This window comes from Oryzias latipes, chromosome 23, assembly GCF_002234675.1.
Source record: "Oryzias latipes chromosome 23, ASM223467v1".
In the NCBI taxonomy this organism is placed as follows: Eukaryota; Metazoa; Chordata; class Actinopteri; order Beloniformes; family Adrianichthyidae; genus Oryzias; species Oryzias latipes.
In genome coordinates this window covers 8396602-8416002 of record NC_019881.2, presented here as the reverse complement: position 1 = coordinate 8416002, position 19401 = coordinate 8396602, and the positions used below count along the sequence as shown (strand labels likewise).

The window sequence follows — 19401 nt, the reverse complement described above, 5'->3', positions numbered from 1 at the left end:
TGTGAACGGTCTAGCAAACAATTCGGATTTTTAAAAAAAATCCGAATTGAGCATTAAGCCCTGCAGTGTGAACGTAGCCCAAGTGAATTTGTTTTCCTCATCTCATTCATCTAAACTCTGGGTTTCTGACAGACGGGAAAGTCTATTCAAGGTTGTGGAAAATGGTCAAAAGATCAAAGGAAACACCAGGTGCTCATTTTAGAAATAAAGAAGAGAAGAAGAAAAACAAGGATGAAGGAATACAGACAGTGTCCTAAATTAGCACTCGCTAGGGGCCATCCAGTGTTTGGTCCAGTGCATCAAACTAGCCAGGACCACGTTAGTGTGTCGTGTATGTCAGCCGTGTGGGTTTGTTGTTCACATGACAGAATCTTGATGTCCTGCAGGCCTCCTCATCCACAGTCTTGATTTGAGGTTCAAAATGGCGGCCTTTTCCCGAGGTCAAAGGCTGACAAAATAACAGGGGTCATTGTAGACTTGAGTTAAGGGTGTGAAATTTTGTGAAAATCACTTGAAAAAAGTTAGCAAATGATTAATATGTCCACAAATTTGTTTATATGAATATGTTTCTTATTGACAGTTTCCTTACCACATATGTTGCTTGCATGTATTTTCTTTATGACCAGCCCCTTAAAAAATACAAGGAAGAGAAGTAACGAATTATATAATATTTATTGTACAAAATAAACCTTAAAATGTGTCATTCTAGTATTACTTTACGCAGATGATGGTATAAGGATTATTGAACAGTGGTAGCTCTTAAAAGGGATTATATTTAAAGGAAAAAATATATAAATACCTACATATAGAACTCTTTCTGTTCTAGCAATACACTTATTATAAGACATTATATTTTCAGTTACCAGAGCAATCGATCTAAATATGAGTATTTATTGCTAATTTTACGATTTAATATCTTCTTAAAAAGACAAAATCTTACCAGGATCAATTCCATCAACTACCAATTGATCGTTTTTTTCACTCAGGTGAATTCTCTCACAGTTCACAAATAAAAAATATATACAGTAAAAAAAAGCTATTGCTTTAATGACATTTTTTAAGATCAAATGACTCAACAAGATATTTAACATTTCAAGACATTTAACATTGAATGTCTTGAAAGGACGTACTTTTCCAGTGTGAAAAGATAGTGAGTGAATCCATTTGAATTTATAAACATCAACTTTAATCCACATGTTTCTCATTATCCTTTTTTTAAGCATTTTTTGAAATGATTCATTTTTACATCGATTCAAGATGTGAGAAAAATGGGTCTTTCCTGTCGAACTGCACCTCTAGCTGCAGACGTCAAAGGTTTTTCCCAAACTGAGCAACAAATATGAAGTGAAATGTGTGAATGGAAAAACACAAAAACATGAAATTGTTTTCCTACATTTTCTTTATTTGGATTCCTATTTCTCTTCTTCATCAATCTAAAAATACAACAGAGAAATGTCTTTGCTTTGGTCACCTCCAAATATTATTGTTCACATCTGCGCCTTCATGCTTCATGAACACAAACATGTCATACAAAGATTGTGGAGAACACCAGGAGGAAACAGGAAGTAGCGAGTTATCCTGATGAAGAAGGATCTTTGTAATCTATGGAACAGCGACACAACAATTGATAATGAACACTGCAAAAGAAAACGTACTATTTTTATTCTTTCTAAACACTGATCTATAACCACAGCTTCACTCTTGACGTGTAATGCTAGAAGTGATGGTTGCTAAAGGTTGCTACATGTTTTTAATGCTAATTTAAATGTCTTTTTTTCAGCACCTTTCTCTTGCAAAGTCTGGGTCGCTTTTTCTCCTGCTTATAGTTTCACTCCTGCTGAAAACTGCCCCCCTCAAAAAAAACACAACACAAAAACAAACAAAAGTCAGTTTATCAAAAGCTTTGCTTGTGCTACATCAAGACCAGCTTGACCTCTAGCTACAGAGCTAAATCCGGCTCGGTTACGTCCTACAGCACGCCACAGGATTGAGCCTTCTCACGGGTGCGGGTTGAACTCTGTGCTGCCTCTTTGGACGCAGCAAAGCCAGGAGTTACAGGTGCAGCAGCTACTGGGCTTCACCAACCAGCAGAACATCAGGGGTCTGTTAGCGGGGGCCCCCAGCTGATTTCTTAAGAGCTGATATCTTCAGGGTTTTTTTACATTTTTGGTCAGAATGATCAGATGTGTTTCTGAGAAACTACAGCTGGTTGATGAACTTCAGGAGTGTTTGCCTTATGGAAGCTTCTCATGATTGTTTGAGTCTAGCTCTGTTTCTCTGCGTCCATCTTAAGAATGCCTTTACTTCTAAACCAAAGACGCTTTGAGGAATTGAAAGGAATATTTTTTTTTCTATGCAGCACTTTTGTTTTTTTGGTTTGGTTCACATAAAAGGTGCAGGAAGGTCTTCAAACCCGCTGCTGCTGCTCCTCGATGCCGCGGGCAAACAGCCGGATCAGCTGGCGGTGGACGCTGAGGAGAAACACACAACATGTCACTTAGCTCAAATAACAAGTCATCATCAGCTAAACATCCACCATCGCCTGCGGTGAGGCTTTACTGCCCAGTATGGGGCAGATTCTGAAGAGGAGCAATGGCAGCCCTGACTGCACATGCCACACTGAGGGTTGAGGGTCTGTGTTCTGTAATCCAGAGGCCATCAAGGTTGGAATAGATGTGAAGAAAAATGGAGGAAGTGTGTGGAGAGGAAAAAAGAACACAAAAACAAACAGAAAAATGTTCATTAAAGTAGGGGGGGGCAACAGATCATAGAGCAAATCTCGTGTGCAGCGGATCCCCCCACCCCCCAGCACCATGCCCATGTGTCATTTAAATCAACTCTCAGCGTACACAGTCTTTGTTTTAACCTGCGTCGTGCGATCCTCTGCTTTTCTCGCTTTTCTTTTTAAATATATATTATTTTTCTAGATACAATGTGTGATATATGTGTGACAGATAACGGACTAAAAACAAAGTAGAAACTCAACAAAAAATGCAAAACAATTGGGGGCAAAAACAGACAAATGAAAACAGGTAACAAAAAATGTTACCGTATTTTTTATTTTACCTTTTTTAAATTTTTTTAAAACGCAACAGTGCATTTTTTAATCCGTTGGATTATTACATTAATCCTGGTTGTGTTTACTGACCTGGAACGATTTTGGGGGGGGGGGGGGGGGGGGGCTCTCAAAAATTATTCATCTTTCTTAAACAACAAACCCACAACGCTTGATGGATTGTTGGAGAATTAAGGCTACTGTAGTGAGGAAGTGAAACATTCTGTTCTTTAGCATTAAAATAGAGATCTGTTTTTTATGTGATTTGTTACAACTGAACTACGTTGAGAGTTATTCTCAATAAAGTTAGAATTGTTTTTGAATGTTGTTTTCTCTGCAAGTACTGAGTATTGCAGATAAAAGAGGCAGGTGACCAATAACCTGATTCTTGGCTCTAGGTGTTCTGGGTAGTGTTACCACATCATTTTATATAACAGTTTTGTTTCACCTAATGAACTCTATGATCTTATGGTCCAAAGTATATAAAAATAAATATAGTACGTGAAATGTAGTACGGTAAAATGATAAAGTATTTTCAAAATAGCAGACACAAAGCGTCTTCTGTGGCTTTTTGCTCATCACACTTTGAGTTTCCCTTTTTTCCCCCAAAGCTGCGGCTCTAGCTTCTATCTTGTCATCGTCTTTCTTTTACCTGAGCTCCTGCCATTAATTATCAGAACGGCCCTCTGCTTGGCTCACTCCAAGAACGATTACCGGCGAGGAAGAGGCAATAAATGGATGGACTTCAGCTTTAATTAAAGGGGAGTCGCCTTTTAACAAGGGGAGAGCCATTAAATTAGCAACTTTACACCACCATGCATCATTGGCAGAGTACAGTGGGGCATGAAAAAAAAAGATGCATCAAGACGGATGGGCGAGCGCACAGAGTTGGGATCATGCTTGAAGTGTGGAGCACATCAGAATAATGACAAGACGAAGTCCAGGGCTCTGGAGATGCGCTTCATTCAGCCGGCCCACACAGCAAGTAAACTTTAACCCTTGTGCTATCTTAGATGACCCCACCCTTACAGTGATGTGTTATCCCTACCGTGACAAAGGTGGAGAGGATTTCATGTAATCCATGGACACCAGTGAAGATCACAAATCATTGAAGAAAAAAGGTTCAGCACACTATCTAATGGGTCTAGATGACCCCACTCCCAATGTTAAAGTGCCTAGGATAGCACAAGTGTTAACGCTTCTTGAAACATCATTTGAGGGGTAACAACAGAATACTGGAACCGTGGCTAATGTTCAGAAGCTATTAGGGGTCCTGCAATGCAATTTGGGCGGCAAATCGCGTCAACCATTTAGAGATTTTTTCCGTGGGTTAACAAAAAGATCCAATATGGCTGCTCAATGAAAGGATTTCTGTCCTGAACTCCCCGGCAGACAGAGATGCCATTTTAGCAGCATTTTTAAACAGCAAATTGAACCTTTTTTTAAAAATAAATGGGAAAAATAACTTCAACTTTTCAAACTTGAAAAACTGCATCCTCTTTGCATTACAAATTTTTGCCAAAAACGGCTGCATCTTCAAGATAAAAATCTTTTCAGCACTTAAGTAGAGAGTTGTGAGTCATCAGCGCAGAATCGGTTTTCCCCAAAGCTTTGAGACATGAAACCTTTGCTGTTATCAGATGTAATCGCAGCTTAATTTTTCTTTTTCTGTCTCTGCAATATTATGGATCTCCAGTCTAGTAATTGTCGGTGCTCAATTTTGCTGACTCATCTTTATCATGTAAAAAAAAAAAAATCTTTAAAATTACATTTTTCTTCTCTTATATTGCAGCAGAGGAAATAACATTTTAGTTCCTTTAGGAAAGTTGCAGAGCCAAAAAGAATTGAATCAACATAATAAAATAGTTTATAAAATAATCCAAAAGAAGTTTATAAAAATAAACTCCTTGTTTGTCAAAGGAGTAGATCAAACAAACCCTAGTTGTAAATATAAAATGTGCTTTACGTAAGAGGCACTTATTTTGTGTTTGCTCAGCTGCTGGACAGGACAAGTAATGAAATAGAACAAGGAGGCCGTGTTCGAAGTGTTTACCTGACTTGAATGGCGGCGTGATGCAGGATCTCGCCATCGCAGTTCCAGCTGCTGTGCGCTGCGCTGGGGATGCATGTTGTCTGTGCCGAGCCCAAGGGGCAAAAGCCCGGCTTCTTTGGAAGCTCACTCTGGTTTTCCAGCAAAAGAGGTTGAGGGTCTAACGGCTCGAAGTGGAACTTCCTCACACGGTGAACCTCAACGAACGAGTGGTCAAACTGGGAAGGGAAGCAGAAAGGAAAACAAAGATTTTACAAGTAGATTTGCTTTAAAAAAAAATGACTTGAGTAGACGTAAAAAGCATTCATCCATTATGTTACTGGAGTAAAAGTAAAAGGTAAAATGGTTAAATGTTGAGTGCAGTTTAAACAATTTATAGTCTAAAACAGATAAACAAAAATTAGTTGAAAATTCTGAGATTGATCGTTTTCACTGATATATGGAGAAGGGATGTGTGATACTGAATTTTCAAAAGCATTTTAGTAGATTCCAACAATGTCAACTTTATACATATCTTACATTACACATCCTTATGTATATGTTATTTATAGTCAATTCTAAAAGAAAAGCCTAGAAGTCATGTGTGGTGTTGCAGTTTGGAGCATTTATTGACTACACATCTGTCAGTGAGTGACCCTGTTAACATAAAGTTTACCAATTGATCCTAAACTTTTATTTAGCATAAATGTAAAAGAATGTCTTTATTAAAAACTATTAATGGTTATATGTCATTTGATGCATATTGGATAGACATACTTTGAAAAATGAACAATATTTATTACTCATAATATTAAAGCTCTGAGCAGTGTTGAATGCAACAGGGTTAGGTCTTTCGGGCTCCACGTCAATCTCCCGTGCTGATTCTCCTTCTCTGGCCCCGCCCATCGTCAGCCTGTGAGGGAATGATGCCCACCCGCTTCCATTCCTAATGAAGCTCATCCCTCGTGACCAGAGAAGCTCTTTACATTGTCTACTCCAACTCTTGGGTAACTCCCACGATCAGTGGGAACAGTGCCACACTATGCAGTTCGCATTTTACAATTTAATACTAAAAAATGACTTTTCAATACGTGGTTGTCTTTTAATTCATTTTAAAGAAACTTAAAATTGATTGATTGATTTCATTTTAATTTGCCGTAGTGTTTTTGTTTAGAAACTAAATGTTTTTCTTGTTTCCTACGCATCAGGTAGTGAGCAAGCATGTTTGAGCATAGTGTAGAAAGATATTTATAATGCACCTCCAGAATATATCCATCTAGATTTAAACTCATTTTCTGCATTCATCAACTCTTCAAAGTATTCTTTCCATCTTTCCATCAAACTACTGACACCTGCCAATACATTACCATCCCCATCCTTAATCACCCTAACCTGCTGCATGTCCTTCCCATCTCGGTCTCTCTGCCTTACTAAGCTGTATAGGTCAGTCTCTCCCTCTTTACTACCCTAACTAGCATACAAGTCAGCATAAGCCCCTTGTTTGGCCTTTGACCTTTCACCTTATGCTGCATCTCCCTGTAGTCCTGTAGAGGGATGTGTCTCATTAAGCGTTCATCGATACTTGCTTATCAATCCGGTAGGTATATCAAATAGACTAAGAAAAGTGGAAATAAAAAGGCACAATGTTGTATTTGCCACAACAGCCGTGTCCTCGCTGTTCCAAAGCCACCACGGCTGAAACTTCTCGGTCCAGTAAAAAGGTAGGTTTGTAGGTTTAGACTCAAGAAAAAAGTACCTGGCAAAAAAGAACAGGAGACACAGGAAGTGTGACCACAGAGAGAAGAAAGACGGAGGACAAATCATTTCCTCCAAATCCTTTCATCTCTCAGCATGGCAGAAAAAAGGCTCAGCTGTGTCCACCACACTCTTTTCTACAACTTCACAGAGAGCCACTTATTCTCCCCGTTTACAGTTCTCTATCTCATGATCTCATCTTGAAAGCAGAGCGACAGCCATTTATTTCACACGGGGCCCGTTTTATGACTGCAGCCACTTTTTATTCATGCAGGACGATGCGCCTAAAAGCCTTTCTGACAAGACCATGAATACGCTTAGTGCCGTCGCCACTCCTCATCCTGATTTGCTTGGTTGAACAGAGATCCTGATATCAACCCAACTTTGATGCAAACTCTCCCTCTTCATAGTTGTTTACCTTCCTGGGATGTAAGCGTAGCACCGGCCAGCAGTCGAACCTTAAGATGAACCATGCCATCGCCGTCACCGCTTTACAGGCGGTGAAATCCTCCGTTTGTTAGACAATGAGATGCCGTAATGACATTTTTCTCTATCGGAGGAATCGATTGTCGAAAAAGAAAGATACCAGGTGAATGCTAGCTTGTTATGACTGTGTTTGAGTATAGCTACCATGTGAAAAATCATGTCCAATCTATATGCTAATGCCCGCTTTGTACAATGTTTACAAAACAGCGTGAATCTGTGCATCACTCCACGTCTGGCAAAGCTTGTAAAGTCCAATCACTGCTGTCTTTGAAGCACTTCAAACAAATGATCAAAGCAGAAGCCACAACCAGGGAGGGAGAGCAGCATCTGTTCATGGAAAGGAAATATTAAGTCCTTTTGCTGATCAAAAACAATCAGAGATGTGGAGGAACCTGACCTTAATGTGAAGCAACTTTGAATAATTGTTTTATCTTATAAACTCTGTAGTTTTATAAAAACTGTAAAAGAGGAAAAAACACTATAAAAGAATGCAGACAGTTAACCATGTTTATTTAAAATTCACTTTTCCATTGCTACTAAACTGAGGGTGATTTCAGATTGTAATGGCAGCAGTTTATTCCACCTTACAGAGATAAAAAAGGAGGTAATGAGATAAACTTCCTCAGTTTAAACGGCGAAAATGGTGATGAACAATGGCAGCCTCTGCTGGTTAAAGTTTGTGTTTAGAAAGAGGATTTCAGGTTTTTAGGGCCAACATTCCTCACATATCTGAACCATGTTTCTTTTTAAGTTATCCAGGGGGGTATTCCAGGAAGCAGGTTATGCTAGCTCCCACGGTAAGTTTGAGGCTAAGGAAGTTGATAACCTCAGCTTTCGGTTCCAAAAATGGAGGTATGTTACAGGGTATGTCAAGTTGCCATAGCAACTCATGCTCTGAACATAACCTGGTCGGGAGCAGGTTTAGTTGAAGGTTAGTTTGTTTTCAGAGAGGTGAAGGAGCATGGTGTGTCCATTTGAAGATGATTTAGTGGATGAAGAAGCTCAGATAATACTTTTCCACCATGAGAGGGTGATAAGATCACATATGGATGTTGGAAAAATAAACTTTTTCACTTTGATCTAACTTAGTTATTTAGTTCAGTTAAGATAAATCATTTGTTTGTTAAGTCAGTTTAAAAATAACACTTAGTTTTCAGACAGTTATTTTACTTTCATTCAAAGGAATTCAATTAAGTAGGTATAACGTTGGTCCTGCTGTTAGATCGGCACCGCAAGGGATTGTGGGATACCATTCCCTTTGTCTGTTTGGATGGATTTGGGTTTAAGTGTGGGTTTTTGACCAAATGTGTTTAGTTGTTTAGCTGTTTTACTGTGTTTTGCTGAGTTATTTTGCCCTACTTTGCTTAAGTCTGTGCACCATGAGTAAGAGTGAAGGAGAGGATGATGAGTTTATATGGCACCCCTACCGGTTACTACTTTAATGACAATGACGGAAAATTCTTTAATGAATTTGTGTGCAACGTGCATTTTTCCGGTCCTTTTAATTGTTATAAAAATGAGCATATCTGCCGGCTCAAACTTAGACATATGAGAGATCAAGAAATATAATTAATTAAGATGGATAAAATATTAATTGAATTGGAGTAATATGACATTTAGTTAGATAAATACATAAATTTGAGTTGTATAAACAATTATTGATTTTTATAGACGTAAGAAATTAGGTTGATTATATTTAACTCAATTATTTGTTACCAATAGAAGTAATTCATTTAAGGTGGCAAAATTGGATAAGTTACATATATATGCGTCACAAGGAAAATGGAAATAAGATAAGAAACTCTTGCGTTTAGTTTGTTCTTACTACAAGCAGAAACTCTTTTGATGATGCAGCCATATTACTTTTTTGATGGACGTATAATCTTCATACGCCATCATTAAAACCTCAGACTCCGTCTCACCGAAGTATAGCGCTTTCCTTTTTTTCATCACGTGTTTCCATGGTGACTCCAGAAATCGGCGATCCATTGAGAATGTCTTTATGTGCATGACGCGCACGTGCATTAACCCAGGGTTACCAAGTCGAGCGTAATTACGCCAACTCATACCCGGTCTTTTGGAACCGACATACCCCGAGTAAGCAAGTTCAGGCGGATTTCAGCCAGAGTTCAGGCTTAAAGTCAGGGTAGTTTAAACATGCTTCCTGGAATACCCCCCTGGTAGGGCTCGGTTTGTTTGTTTTAACTATGGGTGTTTATCTTTCCCTGTCATATGATTCAACACGCATCTTGATACATGGTCCATGAATTGATACATAAAAGAGTTCATAACCTTTGTGGCGATACAATAAGCACCAACATTTTATAGAGTTCTGCACAAATAATAATGACGATAATTCTCTTTGTTATTTTTTTTTATTATAAGGAAGCTGGGGCGCAGAGGTGGAGTGTTCAAACTCTTATTAAAGGATCACAGGTTCAGCTCCAAACGTGTCCGCCCATGTGTGGAAGTGTTTTTGGCAAAGACACTGAACCACTCAGTCATTGCTCCTGGTGGTTACAGGTTGGCAAGCGCTACATAGGTATACGCCATTCATCATTTTTAAAATAGACTTACTTTCCTTCAAGCTTTTCCTTTCATTCTTATTTCATACATTGGAATGTTTCCTTAGTCCTTTGTTTTTCATTCAATCAATCAATTCAGTTGATTTCATTTGCCTTTTTTTGGTTATTTTGGGTGTATTTTGCTTTCCTCACCACTAGACTGCAGGGTGCAGAGGTGTCCTGAAGTGTGGCAGGAGGGAGGTTCCAAATGAAAGCACTGCTGCCTTCAGGAACCACTTTTATTTAACCAGAAAGGAAATAAAGCAGAAACTAATATCTAATGACCACATGAAGAGAACACTATCGCTGTTAAAAGTGTTAACACCGTGGAAACGCAAACAACAGGGGCAGGAGCAGATGGGAGGAAATAAATGAGTAAATATTTGAGGGATAGTCGAGTTGTTATTGGTTACCAACAGCCAAGCAGTATAAAGATAAGAAAGATAAGGGAAAGTGTTGATGGAGAAAAAATATTTTGACTGGATACTAAAAAATGATATTAGAAAATAAAGAAAACCAAATGTAAATGGTTGCAAAATTCCAGATGCCAGAAAATCTCAAAGATTTGCAGAGGCCTTCCCTCTAGTAAATCTCAAAGATGTCGGCAGAATGTAGTGACCATCAGATTCAGTAACTGCTACCATGTTGTCACGTGCATCATATTTCACATCTACACACATCCCTGCTGCAAAAGCACAGTGCGACAACAGTACATATAGAAAGGTGCCAAAGAAAAAGCTTATACAACAAATAAAGTGACACATTAAATAGAGAAGCTTCTTAGAAAAAAACTCTCACCTCAGGAAACTAAAATTTTCTAAGTTTAACCAAAGCAGCTGCTGCAGATGAAACTCCTAGAAGAAATCATTTCTACCAGACTCATCTTGGCGTTGGTTCTACTTTCTGGTGTGAACATTAGTTTTGTTGAGGCCTGACCCCTCCCTATCTGGCATATCCATGATGCAGCGATTACTGGAGCCTCTCCAGGATCAAGATGGAGGTTTTTCATAAAATGTGGGAAGGCACGGGGGGAATGTGGAATTTGAACTCAGCCGAACCGTAGGTAGAAAGCAAAGCGGAGTCAGCAGAGGCAGGTCCCAACACAGCAGGAGTAAACCTGCAAGCTTTAAATTCCTCTACATACTGATTGATAATCAAATGTTAAGCAGAACCTTCATTAGCAGCAAAACCATAAACTTCTGGAGATCGACTTATTTATCCTGCTAAATCACTTCCATTTTTCCTGATTGCTCAAGTTCTGCTAAAAGGTTTTTGAGACTTTGAGGCATAATACTGCTGCGTCACAGCAGCTAAGCTGCAGGCCTACCTGATCGTCTGTGTTGGTGTGTCGGAGAAGGTGCCTGAAGAAGTCCAGACGGGAACACTTCCGAACCAGGATCAGGTCTGCAGTGCCGTCGGCAAGGTGAGCAGAGGGCGACAGGCCTTTGGGACTGCGGGGGCATGCGCAGCTCATGTTGGCTGCGTTGATGGCGATAAACTTCCCGCAGATCACCTTCCAGCTGCTGCTGCTGACTGCAACACAGGAGTGAAACCACTTAGACACAAGTAAACAAAGAACTGCCTGAGGTTGGGGGGATGCTTAGAACTCCTGGGACATGGTGGGGTGCTGTCTGTGGCTGGCTCTCTGCGGTGGGGACCTGTGCTGGGCCCCCTGGTGTGGTGGGAGGGCTATTCTTCTGGCTTGCCCTCTTCGTGCTCCTGTGCCCCCTTGCTCTCTGGCGTTGGGGGCCCCTGTGGCAGTCCTGCTGGCCCTGGTCTGGGTGGCTGGCATGTTTGCCCGATGGGCGATTTTCTCTATCTGCTACACCACGTAGGTGTCTGGGGGGCCCTGGCTGCCACCACGGCTTCAGCGGGGGTTCGCTGTGGGGGTGACAGGGCACTTCCCTTCTTTTTACATTCCATCATCCACCTCCATAGAGGAAAAACACTCACATAAGCACAGATGTCAATTCAACTTTGAACAAATAATATGCAGAATGAAATGCTTTACATATGTGTTTGTATGCAAAAGTATGTGTGTGTGTGTGTGTGCTGTAGTTGGATTGTGTACGTGTTGACATGTTTGTCTGTGAGGCCAACAGGTATGCTTGTAACATTTGAGTGTGTGTGGACAGACCCGCTCCTTTTGACTGACGTCTACACCTAACAGTGATAATGATTAACCTCCAGAAACTTGTTGCGTTATGCTTCTCTCTCCCGCTTTTCTTTGATCATCCTCCAACTTCCTTATCCCCCGTCTCTAACATCCACTCTCTTCTTCTCTCTTCTTATTTTCTTCCGATCCAACAAAAAAAATCAATACAAAAAAAACTTTTATTTAAGCAGAAATACTAGTTAAAGTGTTCATCTGCTAACAATTGAAGTGAGCTCCTCAGTGAATGAATGTAGATGGCTGTAATATGGAGGAATGCTGAGCAAGTTCATCCAGCAGCCAGGAGTGAGTGAAGCTTCATTGGTCACACCTGTGTCTTTGCTTTAAACTTCATTTGACATCCACTGAAAACACTGATCATTGAAGTGTGATTTTTGGAATAAACTGGCCTTTGGCTGCTACATGATTGAATTCAGCTTTTTTGCTCAGTGTTTAGCTTCTGTAAAAGTCCTGGGATTACATTTTCAGCTGGTCACAGATCGGCAGTGATGCTGATGAAGGTCCTTTGAGATTAAGACGCAGGAAACTGAGAAAGTTTCTTGCTGTGTTGCCCTTTTTTGACGGAACTTTCCGACAGGTTTATCCTGATCTTATTCACATAAAAGCACCAACTCTAGAGTGACAGTTTTGCTTCGTTAACCGTGACTTGTTATTGGCAAAGTCCCGCTCGGGACCGCAGCTGCGCGTCTCACAGGGTGATGGTTATTGGGGATAAGCTGTAGCAGCGATCATGGAAGTCCAAATTAACAACGAGTTGGTTGTGAGCACCTCAAAGGGAATATTATGTGATCTCAAAGAGCAAACATACATGACTTTTCCCTCAATGATTTGGCAAAGCAAACTTGGAGAGGATAACAAGGGACGACAAACCAACAAAATTGCAATTGGTGAGTGGTGATTAAGGCGCTTTTTGGAATAAATAAAAGCAGAAAGAACGACTGTGGAGTGTCTGCTCTGCGGCAGGAAGATTTCTCCAAATGACTGTTTGCTTTTGCTGAACGGAACGGCTCATTTGTGGAGATGGAGAGTGTTGTGCCTCATTGATTTAGCAGTAGTCTGCCATTTCCCTCAGCAGACAAAAAGACACACATGCACAAACGCGTGAGAAAATTAGCATGAGTCTGTCATGCTGCATTCACACACAAACAGGTTCTGCTTGCTTTTATCTTCATAAAAAGAGAAAAAGAAATATGAGACTGGAACACCCTGATATCCAGACGATGTTGGACAGACGGGAATTAAAAACAGGATACAAATTAAAGAGGGAATGAAAACAAACAGATCGTCTGCAGCTCAGAGATGACCTAACAGGAGTGGGGGGTCGCTGTGATCCAAGATATTAAGGGTCTGATGGATCAGGAGGTAAACTGAAGCTTGAAGGAAAGCCAGGATCTCCAAAAACGCAGAGGTTTTCAAAAGCTGGTAGGGGTTTAATTAAAATTTTTCCCATCATACCATCCTCCAATCACACCTGCTGAATGTTTTGCAGTCACTGGGTTGCTGGAGTCTATCCCAGCTACTGTTGGGTGGAGGTTGCCAGTCGGTCGCAGTGACACACAATCACATTAACATCTAGGGATAATTTAAAGTCATCAGTTAACTTATGAATCATGTTTTTGGACCACTACACGTCTATGCAGCCCATCCATTGACTGTATAAAAGAACTGGACTCACTAAGTGTGACATCAACCATAAAAAATGGCTCGAAAACTTCTGGCTCATGCAAAATGAAGTCAATTCAGTCGCCATTTTTTCATGATATGAATGCTGCCATGTTGGAGCCAGACGCTATTAGTACACAATGATTAGTTAGAGTCATTCTGAGTCAATGTTTATTTGGCAACCATTCTCACCAATCAGGAGTGAGCTTGTTGGAAGTCCAGAACCCTAAGACTGTCACGGTTTAAGTTTCTTTGCCTATGTGTTTTGGTTCTTTGTTGTTCTGTATTGGTTTGAGTTCACTTCCTGTTTTATTTTGTAAGGTTTCCTGTTTTGTTCTCTCGAGTTTAGCTTTTGGTTCCCATCTGTGCTGAGTATTTCCACCTCTGTCTCGTTTGTCTATATATCTTGTCTTTCCCTTCCTCCTGTGCTGCTCCATAGGTTAATGTTCCCTTGTTTCAAGTGTGGATAAGATTTCGAGTTTGCCTGCCTGATGCAGTGGTTTTGGTTTGTAGTTTTTGTTTTGTAATTAATATATATATATAATACTTTATTTATCCCACAATTATTATTTATCCCACAGTTCTTCTCCGCATTTTGACCCATCCCCTGGGGGGAGTGGTGAGCTGCAGACTAGCCACACTTGGGGGGTGGGGGATGGCGTACAGCGGGGATTGATCCGCTAACCCCTTTGGTTGTTGGACGACCTGCCCTACTGCCTGAGCTAAACTGCCGGCCAAAAGCCCCTGTTTCTCTGAAAAACTTCTGCCTCCTCCACCCCTCTGTGCTTCCCTCATTCCTCTTTTGTAACAAAGACTTGAAAGCGGGCTTGGAAGAATCTGTCAATCAAACATTTTAAATGTTCGACGTGAGACCACATACTTTTATTGAGGCAACTGATTGGCCAGTTTGTAATCTTAAATAACTTGCCATAAAGAAAGAAAAATATCATGGACAAAAATAGGAATTATTATTTAAAAAAAAGATAGCAGAGTAAGAAGGGTTTTTCTGACAAATATAATGGGTAATAGCTGGTTGTTACATAATAGAATTGTCTGTGGCTTTGTCCGAATTCCCACCCTAAACACTAACAATTAAAAAAACGACATAGTGTGAGACTATCTAGTGCTGTGCATTTTAAAAACAATTCAAAACCTTGCTCACTTCTTTTTTCTTCTTTTTTTAAGGCGAATATGACGTCACCGAATTCATGAAGTGAAAATGTAATATATCATATAAGCGTTTTACAACAACTATTTATGAATCCACTGTCTTCTGATGATATAAACTTTGATAGTTTATTTAAAAAAATACATTTAAATACTTTCTTTTCTCGCAAAAATTGGTCAAACGCAATGCATTGTGGTGTATTTTCGCAAATCTAATGAGCATCAATGCACACTGGTCTTTCGCAGAGACTACTGGAAAATTTCTAGGTCACTTGATTTTGGAAATTTAGATTAAGACAGCACTACAAAATGGTTAAAACACCATATAGTGCACTACGTAGTGAGTAGTAAAGGAATTCGTAGATAGCGTGTGTGATTTTGGCTTCTTGGAGCCAGCAGGTATTTCCTGTTTGGAATGTGAGGGGGGAGGGGCCAATCAGTCGTCAGTTCTCATTTTCATGCATTTTCTAAAAAATACATCTCATTAAGAATTTTCTGCCTCAAATAAAAAAACGCTATTGACATTAGCAAAAAAAGCAAACTTTGAAAAGTGCATTATGATGGTTTGTTTGTTCACTCTCCTTCTTTCTCAGACATTCAACAAAAAATATGAGAAAAATGCAAATCGATTGTTGAAGTGTTTTTTTTCTTGTCGACATTCTCAGACTCCACTCTAAAAATGATCATTTCCACACTTCCTAAAAGTGTGGCACGGTTTTCAGAAGAGAAAAATGAGCAGATAACAAAGCAATGAAAGGAGAGAATGTCTCTCCCTCTGATTAAGGGGGGATTTTTAAATAACGAAGCCAGACTCGTACCTTCGGCAGCCGTCTCCTCGTCTGCTGTCTCCCTGAGCTTGTCCTTTGATGACTGCTTGTGCTGACAGATGCTGCACCTGAAATACCAGCAATAACCTTTTTTTTCATTGTTTTTTTTTGGTTTAACTATCACTGAATCACAAGCCTTGCTGACATCCTAGATGTTAACAAGCTGAAATCCTTCATTAGGATGAAAATGTTCAGTTTATCTTAAACTGGCCTGAAGGCTGTTTCCAGCCATTTCCATATTTGTAGTGGTTTTTTTTTTTCTTGTGGAGAAGTTGGCAGCTAAAAAGGTCTTTTGGCGCATTATTATTTGCTGTGCTAAAATAAGCTGCCATTTTAAAGAATAATAGTTTCCAGCTCCGGTAAAAAAAAAAAAAACATTTTGGAGCTGGAACGTCAAGAACACCAAATCTTTTGCTTTTTCAGAAAGGAGTTGACTTTCAGACCTTTAGACAAACAACCTTTTTGAGTTAGGACAGTGTACATCTGTCAATTGAGGTAGAATTTTGCTAGAAAAGCTGAAAAAACACTTGAATTTTTTTTTTTTACCCAAATCGACACTGCAGCTTGTCCCTCGGATGCCCCAAGTTGTCCTCAGCGGGCAGGAAGGAGACGGTGCCCTTATAGTAATTGTGACACAGGAAAGCTTTTACCCCTGCAACCAAAAACACGGCTTATGAAGACAGAAAGAAGATAGAGATGAACTAATTGACAGACAAACATGCTATGTTATCTGAGCAAACCTACAATTTATCTTAGTGCAAAAATAGCACTTTAAAATTATTAATGTATCTAGATTATGTAAGATTTATATAGTGGGAGACAAAACTATTCACAGAGAATTTTTCTGCGCTCCAATGTTTTCTAGAAGGTTATTTTTCACAAACATGACTTTGGCTTTACATATATATATATATATATATATATATATATATATATATATATATATATATATATATATATATATATATATATATATATATATATATATATATATATATATATATATATATATATAAAACTTTAAAGTTACATCATTACCATCAATTGATCTGCAATTTACACACAAGACACACAAGAAAAGTGGATTTCATGGTCATAGTTTTTTTGTGGAGCGCGTCGCAAACAGGACCTGCTGCAGCCTCTCTAGCGGCTCATAAGCCTGCAGCCGCTACAGGAAGTGTTGGTTGATTTATGCTAACTCTTAACCTTTAAACATCAGAGCTTTAGCTTTAGTGTTGAATTTATTTAAAACTCCCTCAACTCTTCAACTTTTTTTCCGCAATTAATGTTAATTTCAACAGATTCTGAAGTGGAGAAAAGAAGCTTTGTGCTACTATGCATCACTTTACTGAAGTAACTTTACCTTACTGTGTGAAGTAGCAACTTTACATTACTTTACAGTAGTATAGTTTTTGTACAATTACTGTAAACCAGCTGAAATTGACACGGAAAAAAGCAGCTTTGCGCTGATATGCTTCACTTTACTGAAGTGACTTCATTATTGTGCAAAGCAGTAACTTAAACTACTTTCCAATGGTAAGTAAAATGCTTATGTAATTAACATAAACAAGCTGTATTTTACACAGAGATGTGTTGATTTATATCGGCTCAAAGGAAATGCGGTAATTGCATAAACCAGGGATGGTTAACCTGGGGCATGGATGTTAGCACATGGAGGGAAAGACAGTTTCACGAGGGGGTGTGACAACAATAAACACTTCATCTGTCATCTGTTTGTATTTTTGGGATTTGAAAAAAAATTGAGTTTGAGTGACAACCCCTTCTCACAACGAGCTTTTTTCACCTATGAGGTCATTAAAATGGGTCCATTTATGCAGCGCTGTTACTGTGATCCCGCCCACCTATATAAATACTTTTCCGTGAACGGGTACTTTAAATGAATGTGCCTTGTAGGAAAAAACAAACATGTTTGCCGGTGTAAATAAAATGTAACAATTACCCTGTGTTTTTAAACTGTTGGTGGTGACAGGCAGAGTGATATGAGCAAGTGTCTGTGGATGGAAGCTTAGCGTGTGTGGGAAAAACGTGAAGCTGATACGCGAGCTGTTGCACACGTTTATGACTGCACGGCTGTTATTTTTTTGGTCATAATTGTGGTGTCACAGCGGCTGAAATTAGTGGACATTAAGAGTTATAAGGTCAGTTCGTTGAATCATAACCAAGCAAGGTCAGAACATACCTAGACTTACTTTCTGTTTTGCCACATGTCAATATGAAATGTGAACAACTTTTAAAATGAATGCTACAGCCTACTGCCTCTCTATTTACTGATTATGAATTTTTTAACCAAAAGCCCACAACCTAAACCGGAGCTGGCCAGTAGTATAGACAAAATAGGAAAATGGTAAGGGCGCTGCGCATCCTGGGAGCGCCAAAAATGGAGGAGGAGAAAAAAAGGAGCAAACTGCTCATTGACTGTATCAATGCCTCAGTTATCCTTCAAACTAGTTGGTCATTATTATGTTTTGATATGAAACATAGAAGAGGAGAAAAGTGACAAAGACAGAGGTACCTAAAGTAAAGATAATTTCAATCAGGCAAACGTCAGTTCATGCTACGGTAGGTCCTTTTGTTATGGTTAATAGTCACCTAATAACCCCTATCTTCCCTTCCCCAGACAAATGTTAATATATTAGATCCGGTGTTGTAATGCTAATTGCTTGGATGTTGTTTTCTCACATTTTCCCAGCTTGTAACAGTCAATCATAATGCTATTCAAGTTCAGCTGCATGTATCTTTTTTTTGAGTATTTCTTTAATTCTTTCTAATGATTTTGATATGCAATTACATTGTTTAAATACAAAAAATTGCAAACTTAATAGCTTCACAAGAGCCTATTAAGTTTCTTGTGATTATATGTACACTAGCAGTGAAATATACTGTGATGCAAGGGGGTGCCACCAAAAATCTTGCCTAGGGCACCAAATTGGCCAGGGCCAGCCGAAATGTCTTAATAAGATCTATTTTATGTTTATCTGAAGAAACTGTTTCCAAAATCTCCTCTATACGGGTGTGGCCGTTGGTGCTGAGCTGAGTAGCCCTGCCCTTTATCCCCCCTTTCTGCAGGCTGCGTCTTTCATGAGTGAAGAGCTTGACACAAGGGGGGGCCACTGACAGTCTCTATTCTGCAAAGTTTCTCTTTAGCGAATAGGAAATTGTAAAAAGTGACATGTTTTTGGTAACAAATCAACATTTTTCAAACAATGTGCGGAATGACAAAGCAAATGTGTGTACCAGATCCTGCTGTATTGTTAAATTACACACCAAAAAGAACTTTGATAAGAACATGAAACATGCTTTTAATTACATTATAATTTAGGCTACCCTGCACCAGTGCCTCATTTATGCTAGACGTGCAGATTGTTGATTTAACTTGTACAGCAAATAAAATGAAATGCCAAAAAGAAAGTTACTATTCGAACATCATTTTCCAAATACGTGCGGCCAGTGCTAAACTTTTATTTTGGCCGCGCGGACCCAGAAGACGGGTTAGGTGTAGGATTATGGGTTAGGGTTAAACCACCAAATGGTTCCTGTGTGCGGCTTTCCTCCGCTCCTCTGGATCGGATGCAGAGAACACATTTCACGCACCTAGCTATGTGAAAGCTAATGGGACTTTAACTTTAAGTTGAATTGTATAAATTGTGCGACCAACAACAAAA

The 19401-nt window shown here is 39.4% G+C and overlaps 1 protein-coding gene across 1 annotated transcript in view; it reads right to left on the bottom strand.

The window, feature by feature from the left end:
• Positions 1-1381: 1381 nt before the first annotated feature.
• The window catches only part of cerk (ceramide kinase), a 49616-nt gene continuing 31596 nt past the window's right edge, over positions 1382-19401 (bottom strand). Inside the window, exons 9-13 of the mRNA XM_023952621.1 lie at positions 16265-16370; positions 15710-15786; positions 11217-11422; positions 5109-5323; positions 1382-2471 (exon numbers count right to left, since the gene is read on the bottom strand). Of these exons, the coding sequence (XP_023808389.1) occupies positions 2408-2471; positions 5109-5323; positions 11217-11422; positions 15710-15786; positions 16265-16370 (668 nt within the window). The 3' untranslated portion in view covers positions 1382-2407. The remainder of the gene's footprint in view (positions 2472-5108; positions 5324-11216; positions 11423-15709; positions 15787-16264; positions 16371-19401) is intronic.